Source organism: Ascaphus truei, chromosome 2 (genome assembly GCF_040206685.1).
Source record: "Ascaphus truei isolate aAscTru1 chromosome 2, aAscTru1.hap1, whole genome shotgun sequence".
In the NCBI taxonomy this organism is placed as follows: Eukaryota; Metazoa; Chordata; class Amphibia; order Anura; family Ascaphidae; genus Ascaphus; species Ascaphus truei.
Window position 1 is genome coordinate 371,393,566 of NC_134484.1, and position 19,579 is coordinate 371,413,144.

The 19,579-nt window shown below is 47.2% G+C and overlaps 1 protein-coding gene across 2 annotated transcripts in view; it reads left to right on the plus strand.

Moving 5' to 3' along the window:
- The first annotated feature begins 14,087 nt into the window (after nucleotides 1-14,087).
- The window catches only part of CMTM8 (CKLF like MARVEL transmembrane domain containing 8), a 38,929-nt gene continuing 33,437 nt past the window's right edge, over nucleotides 14,088-19,579 (plus strand). The window contains exon 1 of one of the 2 annotated variants that reach the window (XM_075587031.1): nucleotides 14,088-14,644. In XM_075587031.1, coding sequence (XP_075443146.1) covers nucleotides 14,474-14,644 — 171 coding nt within the window. In that variant the 5' untranslated portion in view covers nucleotides 14,088-14,473. The remainder of the gene's footprint in view (nucleotides 14,645-19,579) is intronic. The other variant, XM_075587030.1, reaches the window with a different exon arrangement.

A 19,579-nucleotide genomic window follows, 5' to 3' on the forward strand; every position in this document is an offset into this window, starting at 1 on the left:
CATTGAACCGGATGCGGGAGCAGGAGCGCAGGGTTTCCCGTGGATGGTGCAGACTTGGAGCGGTCGCTTACTGGGACTATCTGTAATGTGAGTTTGGATTGTTTATGCTATTAAAATTGTTTGAATATAATCTAATACTCATCTCTGGCCTCAACACCATTGGTGGGGGTATACCCCAAGACGAAGGGGCACAAGGACCATCAGGACCTGAGGATAAGCTCATCTAGACGATTGGGGTGAGGAGGGAGGAGGAGAAGTAGAGGAAACCATTCTACATGTGTACCACTCACACAGGGCCGTGTGAGTGTTTGTGGTATTTTGATTTGACCCACAATCCCTTCCCTCCCCCCCTGTTTTTTCCCCAACCACACAGCAGGAGCATCGACCATGGTCAAGCAAATCTCTGTGCACTGCAGTGTGGTATAAAGGGGCGGGCTACAAACTCAGCAGCCTGCCTCTGGGTATTTACCTATAGACTGTATTTGTGTCCATACAAACCTTTAATCCTGTGCTCCCCTATTTTTCTGTTTTCTGTCATTACAAACATGTCAGTTAATCTTTGGGGCCTAAACCTGAAATGCTTTCTATCCAATCTTAAATGATGAAATATCAATGTGAAACACCTTGGAGGAGGAGTTACGTTCATGGCGCCTCCCGCCCCATTTTTATTGCAACTCCAATATAAGTTACAAAGTGAACATGTGCCTTTTAATGAGGCTCAGAATCAGCTTTGTGCCACATTTCCAAGCACCCGAGCTAAGGTGGCCGGTGAACACGTTTGTAGCATAAACAGGAGACAACATTGCATGGACACCTTTGCTTCAGAGGCTCCCTGCCCGTGTTTTCAGTACAAACAGCAGTGCAGGAGACAATTCGCTAACAAGTCATGACTGGTTTCTTTTGGCACGGGGCAGGTATTTTTCACTTGCAATATGTTGCATCGCTCCCATCTATCCGTGTCACAGTCAGTAATATCCTGTTGAACTGTAATGGGCACCATCAATTATTTACCATGTAAACATGTCTATTGGAGGCACAATGAGCTCTAGGCTGCTACTGTGCCACTGCCCTTTTGTAGCTGTGCAAACAGAAGTGTACTGTATAAAGCTAGGAAACAAAGCCAGTGATTATATATGTGCACCGATCCTATCAGAGAAATGTTGCTTGCATTTTTGACACTGCGGTTGCCCTACCATTTGTATAACTTCCCATCATGTCCTAAAAGAGCGCACTCAGGCCGCGCTAATAGTAGCGGAAATGGCGCGCAGTGTGAAAACAAAGGCACGAAGTTGGAAGCGGGTGCCCAGAGTGGGCACGACCGCGACGGCGCTGCGCAGTAAAATGGCGACCAAAATCGCTGGAGTCAGTGGATTTTCTGTTGGTGTGCGGCCGCCGCGTGACGTCAGCATCACGTGAAGCCGTTCAGCCAATAATGGCCGCGACGGACTTCATGCCTTTGTTTTCACGCTGCGCGCCATCGCAGCTACTACTATAGCGTGGCCTAACGTGGCCTAACGCGCAATGGTCGCGACACCGCAGGATTCCTGATACAGATGGTCCCCTCGGAAAGCGTGGCCCGCCCCTTCCCTCCTCATCCATGTGACCGCGGCAGGCACCAGAGACAGCACGTCTGGTTAAATGTGTATGAAAGTTTATTAACCCTTGCCGTGCCGAAGGGTTCTACAACAGTTAGTGAAGCACAGAAAGGGTTAAACAAAACGGAGTGGGGAGTGCTCAGAACAGCACCGGTTTCCTTTGCCGTTTGTCTCTTTGTTGTTCTTTGGCTTTCCAAAATTGTAAGAGGCACTAATCGTTTGAGTGACCATATAAGATACAAAGAAGAGGACATAAATCATTTCTTCATGAAGACGGTCAACAAAATCTGCGGTGTACAATGCATGCTGGGAAATATTGCTGTGATGTCCCAAGTAACAGAAATTCCATGCGCTTAATGCGCCATAAAACAAGATGTTATTCTTCTGCGCCAGGAGTATAGAAAACAGTGTTATATACAGGAGATAAGACAGGGACCATAGAGAAACTAATGAACTCTTTCAGTTGGAGGTAACAAAAGTAAACAGGATAAAAAAATACATACTGTGCAAGCCAATTAATATTGAAATAATCAATATTTGGAAATCTGATGCCATTGTCTCCTTTACTAATTAATATTAATGCAAATAATTCTCTAAAGGTCAATGCTAAAACAACATAAATAATTGGGCCCTTTTCATGGTACCAATCAGCTTAGCAGCATACTGTACATTGGAGCCTCTCATGCAGTAAAGTGCTTGCCTGTGCTGGGGTAGAATTTTGTCCCATTTATTTGAATTAAGATTGCCTGTCCCTCAGAAGCTTCACGCTCTCTGTTTGCGGTGTTAGCAGGTCACAGTTATACCTTGTGCATTATCACAGGACATTTTTGGAAACATGATGCCCCTTTTCAATGCAACCTTCCTGGCAACAAATAAATAAAATAAAACATTTTGAGGAGAATGTTCTAAGGAAAAAAAATATATATTATTTTAGAATCAGAACAAGTAAAGACTAAATGTACAGCTCACTGGCTAAAAGGCATTATCAAAACACAATGGATAAATAAGGCATGTTTGTTCTCTTAATTTTAAACCTGAAGCTGGGATTCACTAAGCTCCAATAACGGGTATTAGAACTTGATCCAGCATTAAAGCAGCAGTCGAAGCTGCCGTTTTATTTATTTATTTTTCCCTTTAATATGTGCATCAATACAATCCACACAATGATAAGTAATTAGCTAAGTTGCCGATCAATCCGTTCTCATGAAATCGGTCGGCGAAGATTCGGCTCAGGGGTTCACTAAATGGCAGCAGAAGAGGACCCAAGATGCAAATTTCTGTACGGAAGATCATGTGGTGACCAGTCACTAGATACAATTGGTGCACTGCTAGAGAGAGGACAAAGCTCAAAAAGGGTGTGCCAGAGCCTGTTTCAGAAGAAGGGGGATGTGACTTTGTAAATGGTTGCTATAGAAACAAAAAAATGCTTGTTACATTCTAATACATTAAAAATGTCATTCAGAGTTGTTTTTAAAAAAAATGCTACAAGTTTTTTCTCATAGTACAGAACGGATTTCTGAAAATAAAAACACACATGTAGGGTATTGCTTGGTATTCAGCTTTAACTCCCACTGACTTGAATGTTAGTTAACACAAGATCAAGCTCCAATGTCCCTCTTCAGAGCTTTGTGAAACCCTCCTACAGTAAGTATAAAAAGAAGCACTTTAATGACTTGTTCTTTTTTTTCAACTTTGAATTTGTATTAGTTATTTAAGCAAAAAAAAAAAAAACACAAAGAGGGGTACAAAAAAAATAAAAAAAGGGTGAGGAGAACAGTCACAGTATAACAACGTCATGTACATACTGGAATATATTACAAACATAGCTTCCTGCAGATGGTCTTCCATATTTGTGTTCATTTGTCACATATATAAACATGTTTGAAAGAATTTAACAAACAATTTGGGGTAGGAAGGGGGAGGGGATTGTGGGGTACAGAACACATATGGGGTGGGGGGTGGGGGATGGGGGGGGGGGGGGGAAGACCTGAAATTTAAATAACCTAGATGGGTCAGGTACCAGATACTGCTCAGCCAAGATCATACCAGTTCCTATAAGACTCGTATCTATTCAGGTAACAAATACTCTAGTCCAATCTGCTGCAGGGTCATCCTGGTTAGAGTATTCAAGTTGTTCTATCAAACTGTGAATGCGAGTTTTTTTCTATCCATGGCGACCAGATCTATCCGTCGCTTCATTGACCCAGGCAGTGAGTTTCTCCCTGGATAGAACTTTCCATAGTTTATGTATAATTGGGGGAAATTTTAGGTATAGGACCTCGCCAGGCCGCTGTTATAACATCTCACCCCAGCGACTATAGGGTTTATCAGCTTGCTTTGCTTAAAGGAGGCAATGTCAGACCTTTTGTGTAGTAGTGTCACCCATGGAGATGGTATGAGTGTAAGATCTAGCGTCTTACTTATTAGATTCAACACCTCTATCCATAAAGCTTTAATGATCTGGCACTGCCACCATATATAGAACATTGTGCCAATCTGGCCACAACCCCAGAAACATATTGGTGAATTATTTTTGTTATATGTATCCTAGAGGAGGTCAGGTAACATCTGTACAACAGCTTATACCTTTTCCCTTTTGTTCGAGTGTTAATAAACAATGGCTAGTCCTAAAGTACAAAAGAGCTAAAGTCAAGCACACCAAAAATAACTAGAGTAAAAGGAGGTCAAGTCATAGTCAGTTTAATGATATCATAGCAGCATCCAACGTTTTAGTGCAGACAAGCACCTTCATCAGGGATACATTATCCAGAAAATAGTCCTATATTTATAGTCCGAGAAATTACCCACCGCCCACCTCCCGCCAGGTGCCATTTGTCAGCCTCTGGACATGTGCACTTACTGTTTGATGAAGTAATGGCGCCAGATGCGTCACACAACATGATGATGTCACAGCTTCAGTAGTGGAAGATCTGCAGACATCAGACACCGTCTGACAGAGCAGTAGTTCTACAGTACACCATTGGGATGGAGAAGACAACAGACAGCAAAACCAAACAGATACCACAAGATTAAGGAGATGACTCGATGTATTGGTCTGTTTCAAGTAAAATAAATATGTAACGTGATAACTTTTATTGGGCCGACAAATAGTTTTAGGATTTGTAAGCAACACAGCATGTCAGATTGACACACTTGTTCACTATAAGTATTCTGGAAGCCAGAGGGTCACGTGGGGATGACTTAGCTCAGATAGTGCCAACTCGCCCTCTTTCCTAAGCACGACAAGATCTGTTTCTTTTCTTAGTTTTATTGAGGGAAAACAGGATAAGGTACAGTCTCTTGTGTAGAGGTGTAAGTGTCTCTGTGTGTGCTCAGTATTCAAGGGAGGTGAAAAGATACTTCTACATCACCATTACAGGGATTACAGTAGGGTGCTTCCAAGTCCAGGGAAAATGGTGGAAAGGAAGAAGCAGTGTGTGCTGGGTGGTGAGATAGTCTGGGGACAGACCATCTGTGGGCAGAGCAGAGGGGAAGACAGCAGACTAACCCATTTGGGAGAAAGGCTGGGGCTGCCGTGGCAACTCACAGGAGTGCCTGGGGAAGCTGCAACATGTAGCAAAATGTAGCATCTTAATGCAGCAAACTGCTGGGAAGAGGGGAACTGTCACTGTGTTTGTGAGCAGAATCTAACACATGCAGCTTGCTCTAATAAGCTGACAAGCAGGGCTGCAATAAAAGAGGGGTTAAAACAAAAGTGGAGACAGGGGTATTCCTGTTCCATGACACTCTCCGTCTGGTATCTGTAGATACCACTATATGGCAGGCTATGTGGAACATATGTGCAATACATACAACATAACGATATACTGCAAAAGTCCATATTTCCATAACAATGTGATACCGGCCGGTACCACTGGCATCAAAGTCCTTTGGCCAGGCCTTCCAGTAAGGGAAGCCAGGTGGGTGCGCAGCTCTTGGTTAGCTTGATGCACCACAATGTCTCTTAAAAGTCCACGGCACTGGTAACCAGTTTTTTTCCATCACAGTCCGATTTGGGCATTAGAAGGATAGTCTCTGTAATGGGTCTTATTGAGGCGGCCTCCTACTCTCATGAGGCCGTCGTTGTCGATGAAGGGATTCAACTTCCAAAGTGGACTGTTTTTGTGAACACTCTTCTTTCCGCGAATGCAATTGATCTCTTCCGCATACGTTTCTCTTTGAACATGACTGAGAACAGTTTCCTTAGCCTTTGTAATTTCCTCTACGGTGCGCAGCTCTTTACAGATGTGCCAGCCGTGGCAGCCGGTAGTTTTACCATCTGGTGTCTGGCGGAAGGAGGAGGCTATATGCCCGAGATGGGCTACTGCTCGCAGAAGGGCCGTCCATCTTGAGAAGCGTTGGAATCGATGTGATCCGAATGCGTTTTTGTGCGCTACATTGGTGAGAACCACAGATACTTGTGGGGGTCTTATCTCCGTATCCTTCTCGGGATCCATGAGTTCAAAGTCGCCAACTTGGGTTGGTGGTGTTTCCGTGGGCTGCGTGAGAAACATTGGTCCTGTGAGCCACGACGTATTCTGCAGTTGAGATGCGGGCACTGATCTGGTGGCGTGATCTGCGGGATTTTGTTCTGTGGGCACGTGGTGCCATTGTTCTGGTTGGGTTGACTTCCTGATTCTTTCTACACGGTTAGCTACGTATACATAGAATCTCCTTTTCTTGTTGTATATGTATCCCAGTACCACCTTGCTATCTGTGTAGAGTTTGACGGCATCTGGTTTGCTGTCCATCTCGTTCTCGATGAGCTCCGCCAGTTCTACTGCTAACACTGCACCACACAGCTCGAGCCTGGGTATAGTATGGTCGGGTTGTGGCGCCAGCTTAGCTTTGCCGAGGATGAACCTGATGTGGCAACCTCCATCCACGTCCGTGGTTTTTAGGTAGGCCACCGCTGCTATAGCTTTGGTGAAGGCATCTGAGAACACGGAAAGCTCTTTGCTGTGTGCAGCGGTGAGAGATATAGGTGAATAGGGGCGTGGGATTTGAAGTTGCTCGAGGGCCTTCAAGGAGTGTTTCCACGTTTCCCACTCTTTCCGTTTTTCTGGAGGTAGTGGGGTGTCCCATTCCTGTTTTTCGAAGGACATTTCTCTGAGGAGAGACTTCCCTTGTATAGTGACAGGAGCCACGAATCCTAGCGGGTCGTAGAGACTGTTAACGGTGGACAGGACTCCGCGACGTGTGAAGGGTTTTTCTTCGATGGCTACCTGGAACGTAAAGGTGTCTGTTTTAAGATTCCAGCTTATCCCCAGGCTCCGTTGTATGGGAGGCGTGTCGGTCCCCAGATCCAAATTATTGAGATCTGGTGCTTGATCATCTGCGTGGAACGCCTTCATCACTGTGGCACTGTTGGAAGCTATTTTGTGCAACCTTAAGTTGGCCTTCGCTAACATCTTTTGTGTCCTCTTGAGTAGATCTACGGCTTCTTCTTCGGTGGGAACTGATTTTAATCCGTCGTCCACATAGAAGTCTCTTTCGACGAAGCTCCTGGCGTCTTTCCCGAACTCTGCTTCTCCGTCTTGAGCCGTTATTCTGAGGCCGTAGGCTGCCACTGCCGGTGATGGGCTGTTCCCGAAGACATGTACTTTCATGCGGTACTCCGTGATTTCTTTTTCTATGTCGTCATCTTGGTACCACAGGAATCTTAGGTAGTTACGGTTGTCTTCTCGCACAAGGAAGCAGTGGAACATCTGTTGAATGTCTGCGGTTACGGCGATAGGTTCCTTGCGGAAGCGGATCAGCACTCCCAGAAGACTGTTTGTCAGATCCGGCCCGGTGAGGAGAACATCGTTTAGGGAGACTCCCTGATGCTGAGCGCTGGAGTCGAATACCACTCGGATTTGGCCAGGTTTCTGGGGGTGGTAGACGCCAAACGACGGGAGGTACCAGCATTCTTCGCCTTCTTTCAGTGGGGGCGCCGACTCTGCATGGCCACTGTGGAAGATTTTTTGCATGAAGGCCACAAAGTGTTCCTTGGTCTCCGGTTTCCTTTGTAGGTTACGGCGGAGCGAAGCGAGCCTAGACATAGCATGGTCTCTGTTGTTTGGGAGGCGTCTTCTTGGCAAGCGGAAAGGTAGTGGGGCCACCCAACTGCCCAATTCGTCCTTGAAGAGCTCCTTATCCATTAACCTCAAGAATTCTTTGTCTTCCATTGATGGCGCCTGTTTGTCGTCGTCCTTTGTTGTCTGGAACACTGTACTCCCTAGGTTGTTGGGGTATTTTCTTGCCACAGGCGCGTCTCCATAGTTCCTTTTGGTCTCGGGCTTCTCGTGGACCTGAAAGTGGTTCGGACAAGGTTTGAAGTGGGATATACGACCGTTCTCCAACAAGTTCGTCCGTAGGGCGCCTACGTTGTCGGGTCCTCGTATCCTGTCTATGCATACTTCTCCAACTACCACCCATCCTAGATCGAGCCTTTGAGCGCTTGGGCCGTTGTGGTCCCCATTTCGCTGTTCGCGGATCTTGTGTGCTCTCATGACGTCTCTGCCAAGTAGCAGCAGGATCTGGGCATCTTCGTCTAGTGGTGGGATATGATCGGCAATGGTTTTTAGATGGGGATGGTGTCGCGCCACGTCTGGCGTGGGGATCTCAGACCTATCTTCTGCCATGTGATTGCACTCGATGAGTGTGGGAAGGGGCATGCTCACTTTGCCATCTATTGAGCATATGGTGTACCCATTCACTCTTCTCCCTGTAGTCTCCATTCGCCCTGCGCACGTTCTGAGAGTGTAAGGAGAAGTACTGTCTTGTATGTCGAACATATCGAAGAATTCTGACCTGACCAGCGATCGGTTGCTCGTCGATGATTGCATACATCCGTTTGGCTCTTTGGGGTTGTCCCTCTGGGTGCACTGCTACCAGACATATTTTAGAGCAAGATCTACCGTCGTTTCCTTCTCCGCATACTTCTGTGCATTTGGATGCTACTGACGTCGGGGGTGGTGTGTCTCCCACTTCTTCCTCCCCGCCCTGCTTTGTTGGAGGGTTAGGGGCTTTGCTTGCTTTGGGCTTCATAGCTTCAGGGTGTAGAGCGGCTATGTGCCTGTCGCTATCGCACTCTGTGCATTTCATAGCTTCTTTGCAGTCCTTGTATAAATGAGTTGTGGAAGCACAACATTTGAAACAGGCTCCCCATTCCCTGAGTAGGTTCTTTCGCTCCTCTATGGGTTTCATCCTGAATCCGAAGCACTTGTTAAGTGGATGCGGCTTTTTGTGGATAGGGCATTCTTTGTTAAGGTCCCTTGTTTTTTTGTCCCTGTCGGCCGTCTGGCTGGGACTCGCGTGGGTCGTAGGGGGCACGTCCGTCCTGTGGACCGAGATGGGTGTTCTGGAGTCCTTGTACCTTGCTGTTGACCTTTCGTTCCTCGGGTGGCTGGCGCTGGATGTGGTTTGCGCCCCTAAGATGAAGCTGGGGTCGTTCCTTGTCTTTGCTGCTTCACGAATGAAGCTCAAGAAAACTGAGAATGGGGGGTAGACAACCTGCTTCTCCCTTTTGTATTTGGAACCTTGTGAAAGCCACCTTTCTTGGAGGTTGAAGGGTAGCTTCTCCAGGATGGGTCTCACTCCACGAGCTGAATCTAGGGCGTTGAGACCTATTAAGGAATGGTCTTTCCTTGCGAACTCCAGTTCTTGCAGCAGGTCTCCAAGATCTCGTAACTTCGAGTAGTCTTTAGTTGTGATCTTGGGGAAGCTCTCGATTCTTTTGAAGAGTGAATCTTCGACTGCTTCGGGGCTGCCATAGGACTCTTCTAGCCTTTCCCACACTAGGTCAAGACCTACTTGGGGTTGGTGCGCGTTTGCCGCCCGAAGTCTCTGCGCTTGCTCCCTGGATACGTTCCCCAGGAACTTGACTAACAGGTTGAGCTCTTCCCTTGCTGAGAAGTCCAAGCTGTCGATTGCATCTTTGAACGTGAACTTCCACGTCCGGTAGTTCTCAGGGCGGTCGTCGAAGCTGATGAGTCCTGCGTGCACCAAGTCGCGCCGGATCATGTACTTGGCTATGTCTGTCAGACCTGAGACATCGGCGCGTTTGTCCCGTTCCGAGGTAGTTGCTGGGACGGTCTGTGCGGTCGCCTCTTCCTTGGCGTGGACGCGTGATGGCTGCTGGCCAGTGTGAGGGGCTGTTTTCTCCCGCGTGGGTGTACCTGGATTGCGAGCCTGTTGTGGTGCATCCGTGTGCGCGCTGGCGTGTGGATCACTCCTGTGGCTGTGGCTATCCCAGGCAGCATGTGCCATTGCAGGAACGGCATCTTCTCCTCGTGGGCCTAGTAGGTCTTCGGTATCTGTGGAGTCGCTCCATCCGTGTTGAGATGGTGCGCTGGTGTTTACACTGAAGAGGCTCCTTACGTAGTCTTCAGTGCGTCGGGCCGGATCCTCTGAGGCAATCCGTCTGTACGGTTGCTCCCCGCCGTCCTGTTGCGCGGCTGCTTCTAGGACTTCGGCTTGGGCTATAGCGGCGGCGGCTTCCTTCTCTTGATTAAGTGCCTCTAGTTCCGCATCAAATTCGGCTTTCCTACGCGCAGTGGCTGCGGCAGTAGCGGTGGCGTTAGCGGCAGCAGTGGCGGCATTAGCGGCGGCTGTCTGTTCCTCCTCTTCTATGCGCGCTCTTCCTGCTCTTATGGCTGCCTCTCTGCGACTATATTTGGCCCTGGCACGTGCGGCCTCTGCGGAGGCTCGTGCCTTGGTAGCGCTTGCGCTAGCGCTGGACGCGTTAGATCGCGCTGATCTTGCTGACCTTGAGGAATGCCTGGATGTGCTTGAGCGCTGCGATGCGGTTTCCAGCAAAAGGTCTTTCCTCTTACTCTCTGCTTCCGTGATAGAGGTTCGCACGCGGCTGTCACGTGTCAAGTCAATATTGAGCTGTAAGTCCCTTTCTTGCAGGCTTTCACCGGTGTTAGCCCTGGCCAGGTAAGTGACGTATGCCTCTGACAGTCTTTGGTAGCGTGCGTGATCTATCTTTAATTGAGTTGTTGCCTGCTCGAGCTGTTGCACAGAATTGCCAGCGCCGGCGACATTGCATACCCCAAGTGCGGTTGTTTCCCAGGCCAACTCTAATTTAGCGCGGTGCGCTTCAATGTCAGTCTCATGTTTTTCGCAGGCCTTTTGTGTCAGTGTGACTGTCCGTTTAGGCCTTGCGCCTGCCTGCGCCTGTTGCAGATGCGCAGCGGTCTCTGTGTCTGAGAGATCGCTTTCCTGCGTGATGTCTGGTGAGGCTCTGAGTTCTGCCATGCTGTAGGTGTGTGTAGGCCTTTTGCCAGTGCGTGTGGCGTGCGGTCTTTTACCTTTTCAGCGATGGGCGTCTGTCTCAGATGATGCCGAGCGGTGTCCTGCAGCGTGCAGCGTTGGGGTAGCTGTACTTACAGGTGTCCGTTGGCTCCTCACTGTGGGGCTGAGCAGCTGGTGGACTCAGACAGAGAAAAAGGCAGTTAGGAATTGTGAGAGAAGCACTGTTTGTTGCAAGGCTGCTGTGCAATTTGAGCTACTGGTTGTCTGTGAAAGCAGCAGGCTGTGTGCAGTTGCAAAGGCTGCTCTGTATTTGCTGTGTAAGCTGCTTGCTTGTACTGCAGTAGAGGCTGCCCTATATAGTCATGGAGTTTGGAGTGGCCGCTCCTGTAAGTGTCTGTAAGGCACAGATATCTTTTCACTATTCTGGAAGCCAGAGGGTCACGTGGGGATGACTTAGCTCAGATAGTGCCAACTCGCCCTCTTTCCTAAGCACGACAAGATCTGTTTCTTTTCTTAGTTTTATTGAGGGAAAACAGGATAAGGTACAGTCTCTTGTGTAGAGGTGTAGGTGTCTCTGTGTGTGCTCAGTATTCAAGGGAGGTGAAAAGATACTTCTACATCACCATTACAGGGATTACAGTAGGGTGCTTCCAAGTCCAGGGAAAATGGTGGAAAGGAAGAAGCAGTGTGTGCTTGGTGGTGAGATAGTCTGGGGACAGACCATCTGTGGGCAGAGCAGAGGGGAAGACAGCAGACTAACCCATTTGGGAGAAAGGCTGGGGCTGCCGTGGCAACTCACAGGAGTGCCTGGGGAAGCTGCAACATGTAGCAAAATGTAGCATCTTAATGCAGCAAACTGCTGGGAAGAGGGGAACTGTCACTGTGTTTGTGAGCAGAATCTAACACATGCAGCTTGCTCTAATAAGCTGACAAGCAGGGCTGCAATAAAAGAGGGGTTAAAACAAAAGTGGAGACAGGGGTATTCCTGTTCCATGACAATAAGCAATTATTGGACAAGTAAACGAATAATACGAATGACTTTTTTTAATTACGTTTCTTCATTTTGCCCCCTCACTGTAACGCTCGTGCTGCCCGCAAACCTGACAAGACCCCGGTACTGATGTGGGAAGGCGAGATACCTCACACCCACAGCAGCGGGGGCGTGCCCGGAGTGTGGTATAGCGTGTAGCCGGGACTGGGCTGCAGAGAAAGGTTAGTCGGGTACTTGCCGGATCCTGGGTTAGAGAAGATAGAGTAGTCGTGACCATAAGTCAATGGTCTTGGAGAGTAGAGAGCCGCATAATCAGTATCCGTAAGCCAAGTCCAAGGAGAATGGAGGTAAGCATGGTGGAGGGTTAGCCAAGGTTGAGATCCAGAGGAGGTACGCAGACAGACGAGGTCAGGAACGTGGAGACTGAAAAGATAAGAGCGAGAACCAAGCACAAGACCAGACAGCACAGGGCTACAAGGGATTATGCTGAGCACTGACTGAGTGCAGGAACAGGATGTAAATAGGAACAGGAAACCAATAGCAGAGGGGGCGGAGCAGAGGCTCGGCCCCAGCTGAGACCGGGATAGGTTCACAGGAGACAAGGGGCAATCAGTGCTTGACACGCAGCTGGGGATCATTGCGCGACGTCACGTGTGCGCACCGCGCGCTAGGGAGGCACGACGCATCAGAGGAGGCGGAGTCAAGCTCCGTGGCAGCAGTAGAAGAGGAGCGGATGCGCGCATGTTCTGTAACTGGAGCGGGGGTGCGCACACGGGCGGAGAGGGCAGCTGCGGTACATTCGGGAGGTAAGGAGGGAACACACCGCAAGGGACGTGTTCCCCGATTCCTTACACTCACTAAATATTACTAATACTAAGTGTATGATTTGGGGAAAGAATGGTTAGACGTGCACTGCGATGTGCGGCAGACTCCCCTGGCAGTGAGGTAGTTAATCTGATTTGTGCACATTTGCTCTATAAATCGGATCTGTGGTGGATAACTTGTATTTATACCCATCTCAAGGGTGATACAAATGAGTGGGTGTTGAGACATACTAAAGCTTACCACCTTTTACTGAACCTACTGTAGGTCTTATTTGGTTAATGAACTGAAATCACCAGGTTCTTTCATAAGAAAATGTAGCATAGGGATGAGTAAGGACTGATAATGTTTTGGCTATTAACCCCTCATGTAAAAGCCAAGACACTAGCTTTTTCTTATGAAGCAGCAGCGCTCAGTTAATATCTGCTTGTGACTTTTCCAGTGAGGATAGTACAATAACCTGCTGACTTCCATTGGGTATTATGGGTTTGATTAAATCCTTATAGTATGTGTTCTAATATAAAATTTACAGAAATAAAAACATTTTTTAATATGTTCGAGTCCGGCTACTTATTTAATTTACAATCTCCGGGCAGCAGTATATTTTTATGTGCACAGAGATGTAGCAGGGATTATTGAGGTGTTCTGGTGTGATATTCTGTATTATCTCGGCCATTGATTCCTATGGAATATCTTCTGATAATTTGCATTAGCAGCTGGTGCAACAACCTTTACTTCATCTGTAAGTTTAACCTTTTGTTAAAAAAAATACATATATTTTAATTTAGACTATTTATGCTGGGCGTATAACATAAATATTACATCTTTCTAAATTAGTCTACAGAGCTTTATCCAAATAGTAATTTTTCACACACTGTACAACTACTTATTTTTTAAATACGTCTTTATTACATGTGAACATAATATGACAGGTGTTGACAAATATTCACAGTGTTAACGCTTCCATGCTGAAAATAAACACCAGTAATATCAAAGACCTCTACTCCACCTCAGTACAACTAGTTACACAGCCACAGTTCACACATTTCCCAGAAGCCCTGCACTGAGATGGAAAGAGGAGACGTGGAGAGCCGGGATTTCACTGAAATCTAATGAGCTGGAGTTTGTATGGCAACACTAGAGCTGCTATCTAAATCCAGTTTACTAGAGATGATATATACAGTCCTGGTTTTGTATCTCTCCTCCTCTGCAAAGTTCAATGCAGTTCCCTCTCCCTGCTGTAAGTAGAACATTTCCCTGGCAATATAACACAGGTAATCACATCAAACCAATATTAATAAGGCAGCCATGCCCCCTGTCAGATGTGTGCTGTGTGACAGGTGTCCTTGTGGTATCAACCTGCTCCAGCTGCTGAGTACCACGTTTATGATCAACCACCCTTCTTTTACAATCCCCTACTGCTAGCCACATCAAGCAGGTACATTCAAGAGATTTGTGACCGGCTAACATTGTCTCTTCTATTAAGCCCACCTAGAAGGCTGCTGCTGCTGCTCCATCCATATTCTCCACAGTGTGTGTGACCCTCTGCAATATGTGCTCTACCTGAGCGCCGCCCTTACCCTGCCCCCAGCCAGGAGAATGAGAGGAGGAGGCAACTCTGGATGACCTCCTTCCCCTCTCCAGCGTTAGCTGCACTTTTCATTAGGGCTCCTGTCCAGTATTTCTACAAACAGAAGAGTGGCACAACGTGGGAAATAACTAACTGAAGCTGGGGGTAACGATCTTCACATACAGTCTATGAACAGATCAGACATCCACTGGGGGAGGGGGTAGAGGGGTGTGTGTGTGTGTAGGGATCTCTATGGGTGTGTCTGGGATCTCCTTAGGGGAGATGGAGGAGGCTAGACCCCGCTCCCAGACTGTCACCACCACAACCAGCTCCTACAGTGAGACCTTCTCAAGCAGTGCCAGCTTATCCTATGACAGAGGCTTCCTCACCAGCCCACCTGGAGTCCTGCTGCTGGCTGAAATAGTAAGTATAGAGTCAGACTATCGCACCCTGGTGGTATGTTGGGGAAAAAAAAGTAGTGGTACTGTATTTGATATCAAATCTTACACCTGTTAAACAGGGGTGCATCTGAATAAACATCATTTATGCAATATGCATAGTCTACAAATAGAAACACTTTTTAAAGCCTTTTTTTCTCTCTAGATAAAGTAGAACTAGTATTTGAAGTAGTATAATAAAGCAGTGGTACTGTGCAGCATTACACATTTTAATTCCTGATAGGACATCATTTTAGAAAATTGTATGTAGCGTTTAATGTTATTGCAGCAGAAAGGTGAAGTCTGAAATATATATTTAGTTTTCTTTAAAAAGAAGAGAACTTTGAAATGGTGCTTGGCTTATTTTAATAAGGTTATTTTATTTTTGCTGAATTTAGTCCATTTATTTGAGTTCATTTATTTGACTTATGTTAATGTCATTACCTTCATCACATTATATTGACTCCATAGACTTTGTATTGCATTGTCTCTCGTCTTACTGAGATAACATCTATTTCCTGTTAGTGCTGTATATAGATATACAGTATGTACTAGTTACATAGGTTGAAAAAAAGACATATGCCCATCGAGATCAAACTATGTTAAATTTAGGCGAGTTTGAAACTCTTCTACACTTCTCCTGTTTGTACTGTTGGATATAGAAACGTCTAATAAAGGGATGTAAAGAAAATAACAGTCTGTAAAACAAAGTAATGCACTGTGTCATTGCTAGGAACGGGAAGAATCTTCTCCTCAGAGAAAACAGGCACAGGAGGTAAACAGGGACCTGCTCATGGGAGTTTGCAATCTGGAGAGAATGAGGGCAATGTTGAACAAAGGGTAAAGTGTCTGCTCATTGTGGGACAGAGTATATGCCTCAGGGTGGGACATTGCGGCCCTCTGACAGCAACCCTCCAGGAAGCATATATGAGTTGAACTTGTATAATGTTAGTATTTTCCCCATAAGCAAGTCCTGCTTTTTCTTTTTTTCTTTTTTTTTCTTTTGTGTTAAATCAATTTTCTTAATTTCTGTCTTTTGAGTTTACCATTCAACTGCTCTGGGGAGAGCTCGATTTTAACACCCGTGATGCTTATTTCATACCCTCCAACTGTACCTATTTAGCAGGTAGACTACAGCATTTTGGGTTCAGACTAGCTGTATCTATTAACTGTTTGAGTATCCCATTATCTAGCCACCACGTCATGAAGCCTTACACTCCGGGGCACCATGGTGTGGTTGCTACGTCACGGGCTTCCTGCTCATTTTCTAGGGGAGATCACGTTCTGCGTTCCTGTGGACTGCTGGACGTGAGTGCGATGTCCTGCGACCCCTATGGAGTCCCTTAATGAAGCCAGAAATATGTGTGTGTGTGTGTGTGTGTGTGTGTGTGTGTGTGTGTGTGTGTGTGTGTGTGTGACCCTCCCTGCCCGGCTTCTAGGGAGATAATATTGGTGTACAGGCATACCCCGCATTAACGTACGCAATGGGACCGGAGCATGTATGTAAAGCGAAAATGTACTTAAAGTGAAGCACTACCTTTTATCCCACTTATTGATGCATGTTCTGTACTGCAAACATCATATACGTGCATAACTGATGTAAATAACGCATTAGTAACAGGCTCTATAGTCTCCCCGCTTGCGCACAGCTTCGGTACAGGTAGGGAGCCGGTATTGCGGTTCAGGACGTGCTGACAGGCGCATGCGTGAGCTGCCGTTTGCTTATTGGGCAATATGTCCTTAGTCGCGAGTCTACTTAAAGTGAGTGTCCTTAAACCGGGGTATGCCTGTATAGTGTTTGGCTACTCCGCATAGGTTACCTTGACGATGAGGTAGCAAGGGTGAAAATAATGGGCGCCAGGAACTTTTGTAGTTCAACATACATTTTTATTCGTGTCCCCAAGCACAGGGACACACCACACACATACGACAATGTTGTACTGTCTTACAGTCTTTATTCACGGATCATGTACTTTCGTAAATGCCCACGCTTAACATTTAGAGGGAGATTTGTTTACTTCGTTGCTCTACTGTTATGACCCCCCCCTTTGTTGTTTCGGAATACCTCTTTCAATACCCCATTTAAGCTGGGCCCATTATGGGATTCCTGGCTGGTCCTCTGTAATGGACAACGATACATTTTGACCTGTATGGGAACTGCCACTTCAATATAGACTGAAACAAATACTAGTGCAGATCTGTTGGTAAAGCTGACCCGCCGACCCTCGGGAGCCTTCGCTCCTGAGGTCCTCTGTGGTGTGCTGCTTTCTCACCTTTTGGGACATGCTGGACTCCATTATCCATCTTCTGGGATTCCAGCTTAAAGGGCACTGTCCCTACCTATAACATAATAAATAAAGGGGGGGGGGGGCTGGTCTATTCTATTCTTTTACTGTAGCCTAGTCCTCCAGCTATTGTCTTCCTTTTGGCCCTTACAGTGTAAGTCCTGTTAGGCGCAGGCATTGTGAGGGATAAACTCTCTCATGAAGGCCTAGCTTGTTGTTGCAGCCTGGATGTAATGTTGTTGTATCCAGGGGCGGGCCTAACAACAACCTGCGAGTGTCATCCTTGGGGAGGATACTGTCTGGGTCACATGCACAAAATGTGATGCCTGTCGGTATCGTACCTGCCCTGTTATGGGGCAGGGTTACAAGCCACTGCCCTGAGGTACATAAGCTGACACTCTCCCAGAAGTCAGTGCTCCCTCCCCTCCCCCTGTGGAGTAGGAGCATCTTACCCTTTGTCCCATCAGGGAGTAAAGGAGCTGAGGAGGAGCATACCGGGCCTCAAGCCTTGTGGGTGCTGCTCCAGGGAATGTGCCTGCTGTGAACATCCTATTGCTGTAAATAAAGACTCAGTTGAACTATACTTTTTGTGGCTATCTGTCTGGGCCATTATCTGAGTTGCCAGTGGGGATCATCCTGGCTGCACCAGGATCCTCACCGGTTGGAGGCGCTGCGCTATGGAAGTTCAACTCTGAGAACCTGTCCTGATGCCTCCCCATACCACGGGAGTTCTCAAGGCCTCCTGTTCCACCTCACAGGTATGCACCGACACCAAAATACATTGGTAGCGACACAATCTCCCTTAGGCTAAGGCCCCGCTCCCTCCGTCAGTGCGCCCGCACTGCAGACAGGCGGGGCGCTGACAGACACAGACCGCGATATGCGGTCTGTAGGGAGCAGGAGCCGGAGTGGGAGGTTTGAGCGGGAGGGGGGGCGTGGCTTGAGCGGAGGGACCCGCTACTCTCCCCACCCTGCCTCCCTCCACGGGCTCGGGCTGGCACTCATACACACACGCAGACACACACGCACACACACACACACACACACAGACACACACACAGACAGAGGCAGGCACTCACGCACTCAGACACACACATACACACACACGCAGGCACTCTCTCACACACACGCACGCACGCAGGCAGGCAGACACTCATACACATACACACACAGAGGCAGGAACTCACGCACTCAGGCACACACATACACAAACACACACACAGACAGGCACTCATGCTGCTTTCCCCCCACACTACTCCCCGCTCCCCGAAGCCTCTCCTCCTCCTGAAGCCTCCCCTCCTCATTGGCTCACTGCCACACCACGTGACGCGTCAACGCTAGGGATCACCATTCTCTTGTATCCCGTAGCGGCTAACGCGTCACAGCGTGTAGTGAGCTGTGAAGCCAGGGGGGACCGGGACCGGCTCGGGAGGATTCCCCTGCTGGTGGGGAACTCGCGTGTGGCCGCCCGTGCCGCCGGGCGCACCGGGTCCCAGGCTTTAGGGTGGGGGGAAATGATGCTACATTACTTTATGAATACATCCCTCTACCTTGTATCCTGAGGCCCCTCTCTTCTTGTCCTCCCAGAACCTAACCTTTCTCGAACCTTTGTCCTATTCTAAATATTCTCCCTTGAAGTCAGAATCCTTATGGTAACACAGGGTGGGGCCCAGCATACACTAACCTTTACTATCTCTCTCTGCCGCACACACTGGGTGAAGATCCTTATGGGAGGCAGTTGTGTAGCACAGTAAAGGAGATACAGGTTAGTCAAATTAGAACACGAAAGATTTATACCACCTGCACAACACTCCGATAAATAAAAAAGGTACATTTATTATGTCCAAAATGCACACAGGCCTGTGCAAAATGGGAAGAAGATGTATTGAAAAATGGATCAACATTTAAGGTCCCCTAAGGGACCTTTGTCAATATACAATATATATTTATAACTTTTCATTTAAATGAGCCACCCAAGCAAGTAACAGTAAGAGAAGCACTTCCCCACAGCTAGTAAATACAGTGGTACATTTAACAAAATGAGTGTTTGTTTGAAGAGCAGAGCACTGCAGATAACCCCCTTATCATGCACCATTAGTTACTGACTGATTTGGTTGGCAATCAGATCAGTGTTGCTTGCCCATTTAGGCCCAGATTCACTAAGGGGTGCTAAGCTTTAGAGCTCATTAACTCCTTTTCAAATGAAGAAACAATTATTATTATTTTTTGCTTTTGTAGATTACAGTAATGTATTTGCTGTGGGAAATAAATCCTATATTTAAACAGCTTGCATTTTCTACACTATGTATTGAAAAAGGTCCTGCTGAGGGCCAAATAATTGTCAATAAATATTTATTTTTGCAACCTACATATATATAGCCATGCATAATAATGGTATACTACTTTCCTCTCTGTTGGCAGTAAGTACAGGTATGCCAGCAGTAGTTATGGAGGTTTTCCCTCACACCATGGTGAGGTGCCCTATGTATGGAGGGGAGTGGCTGTATGCTCTGAGTCCCTGGATAGTGACATCAGGGATGCGCCTGCCTCCTGAAGTATATAAGGCACAACACAGTTAGTTAGAGGTTGGTTCCAGCAGCGGTGGGAAGTTGTTGGGAAGTTGTATTTTCCTGCAT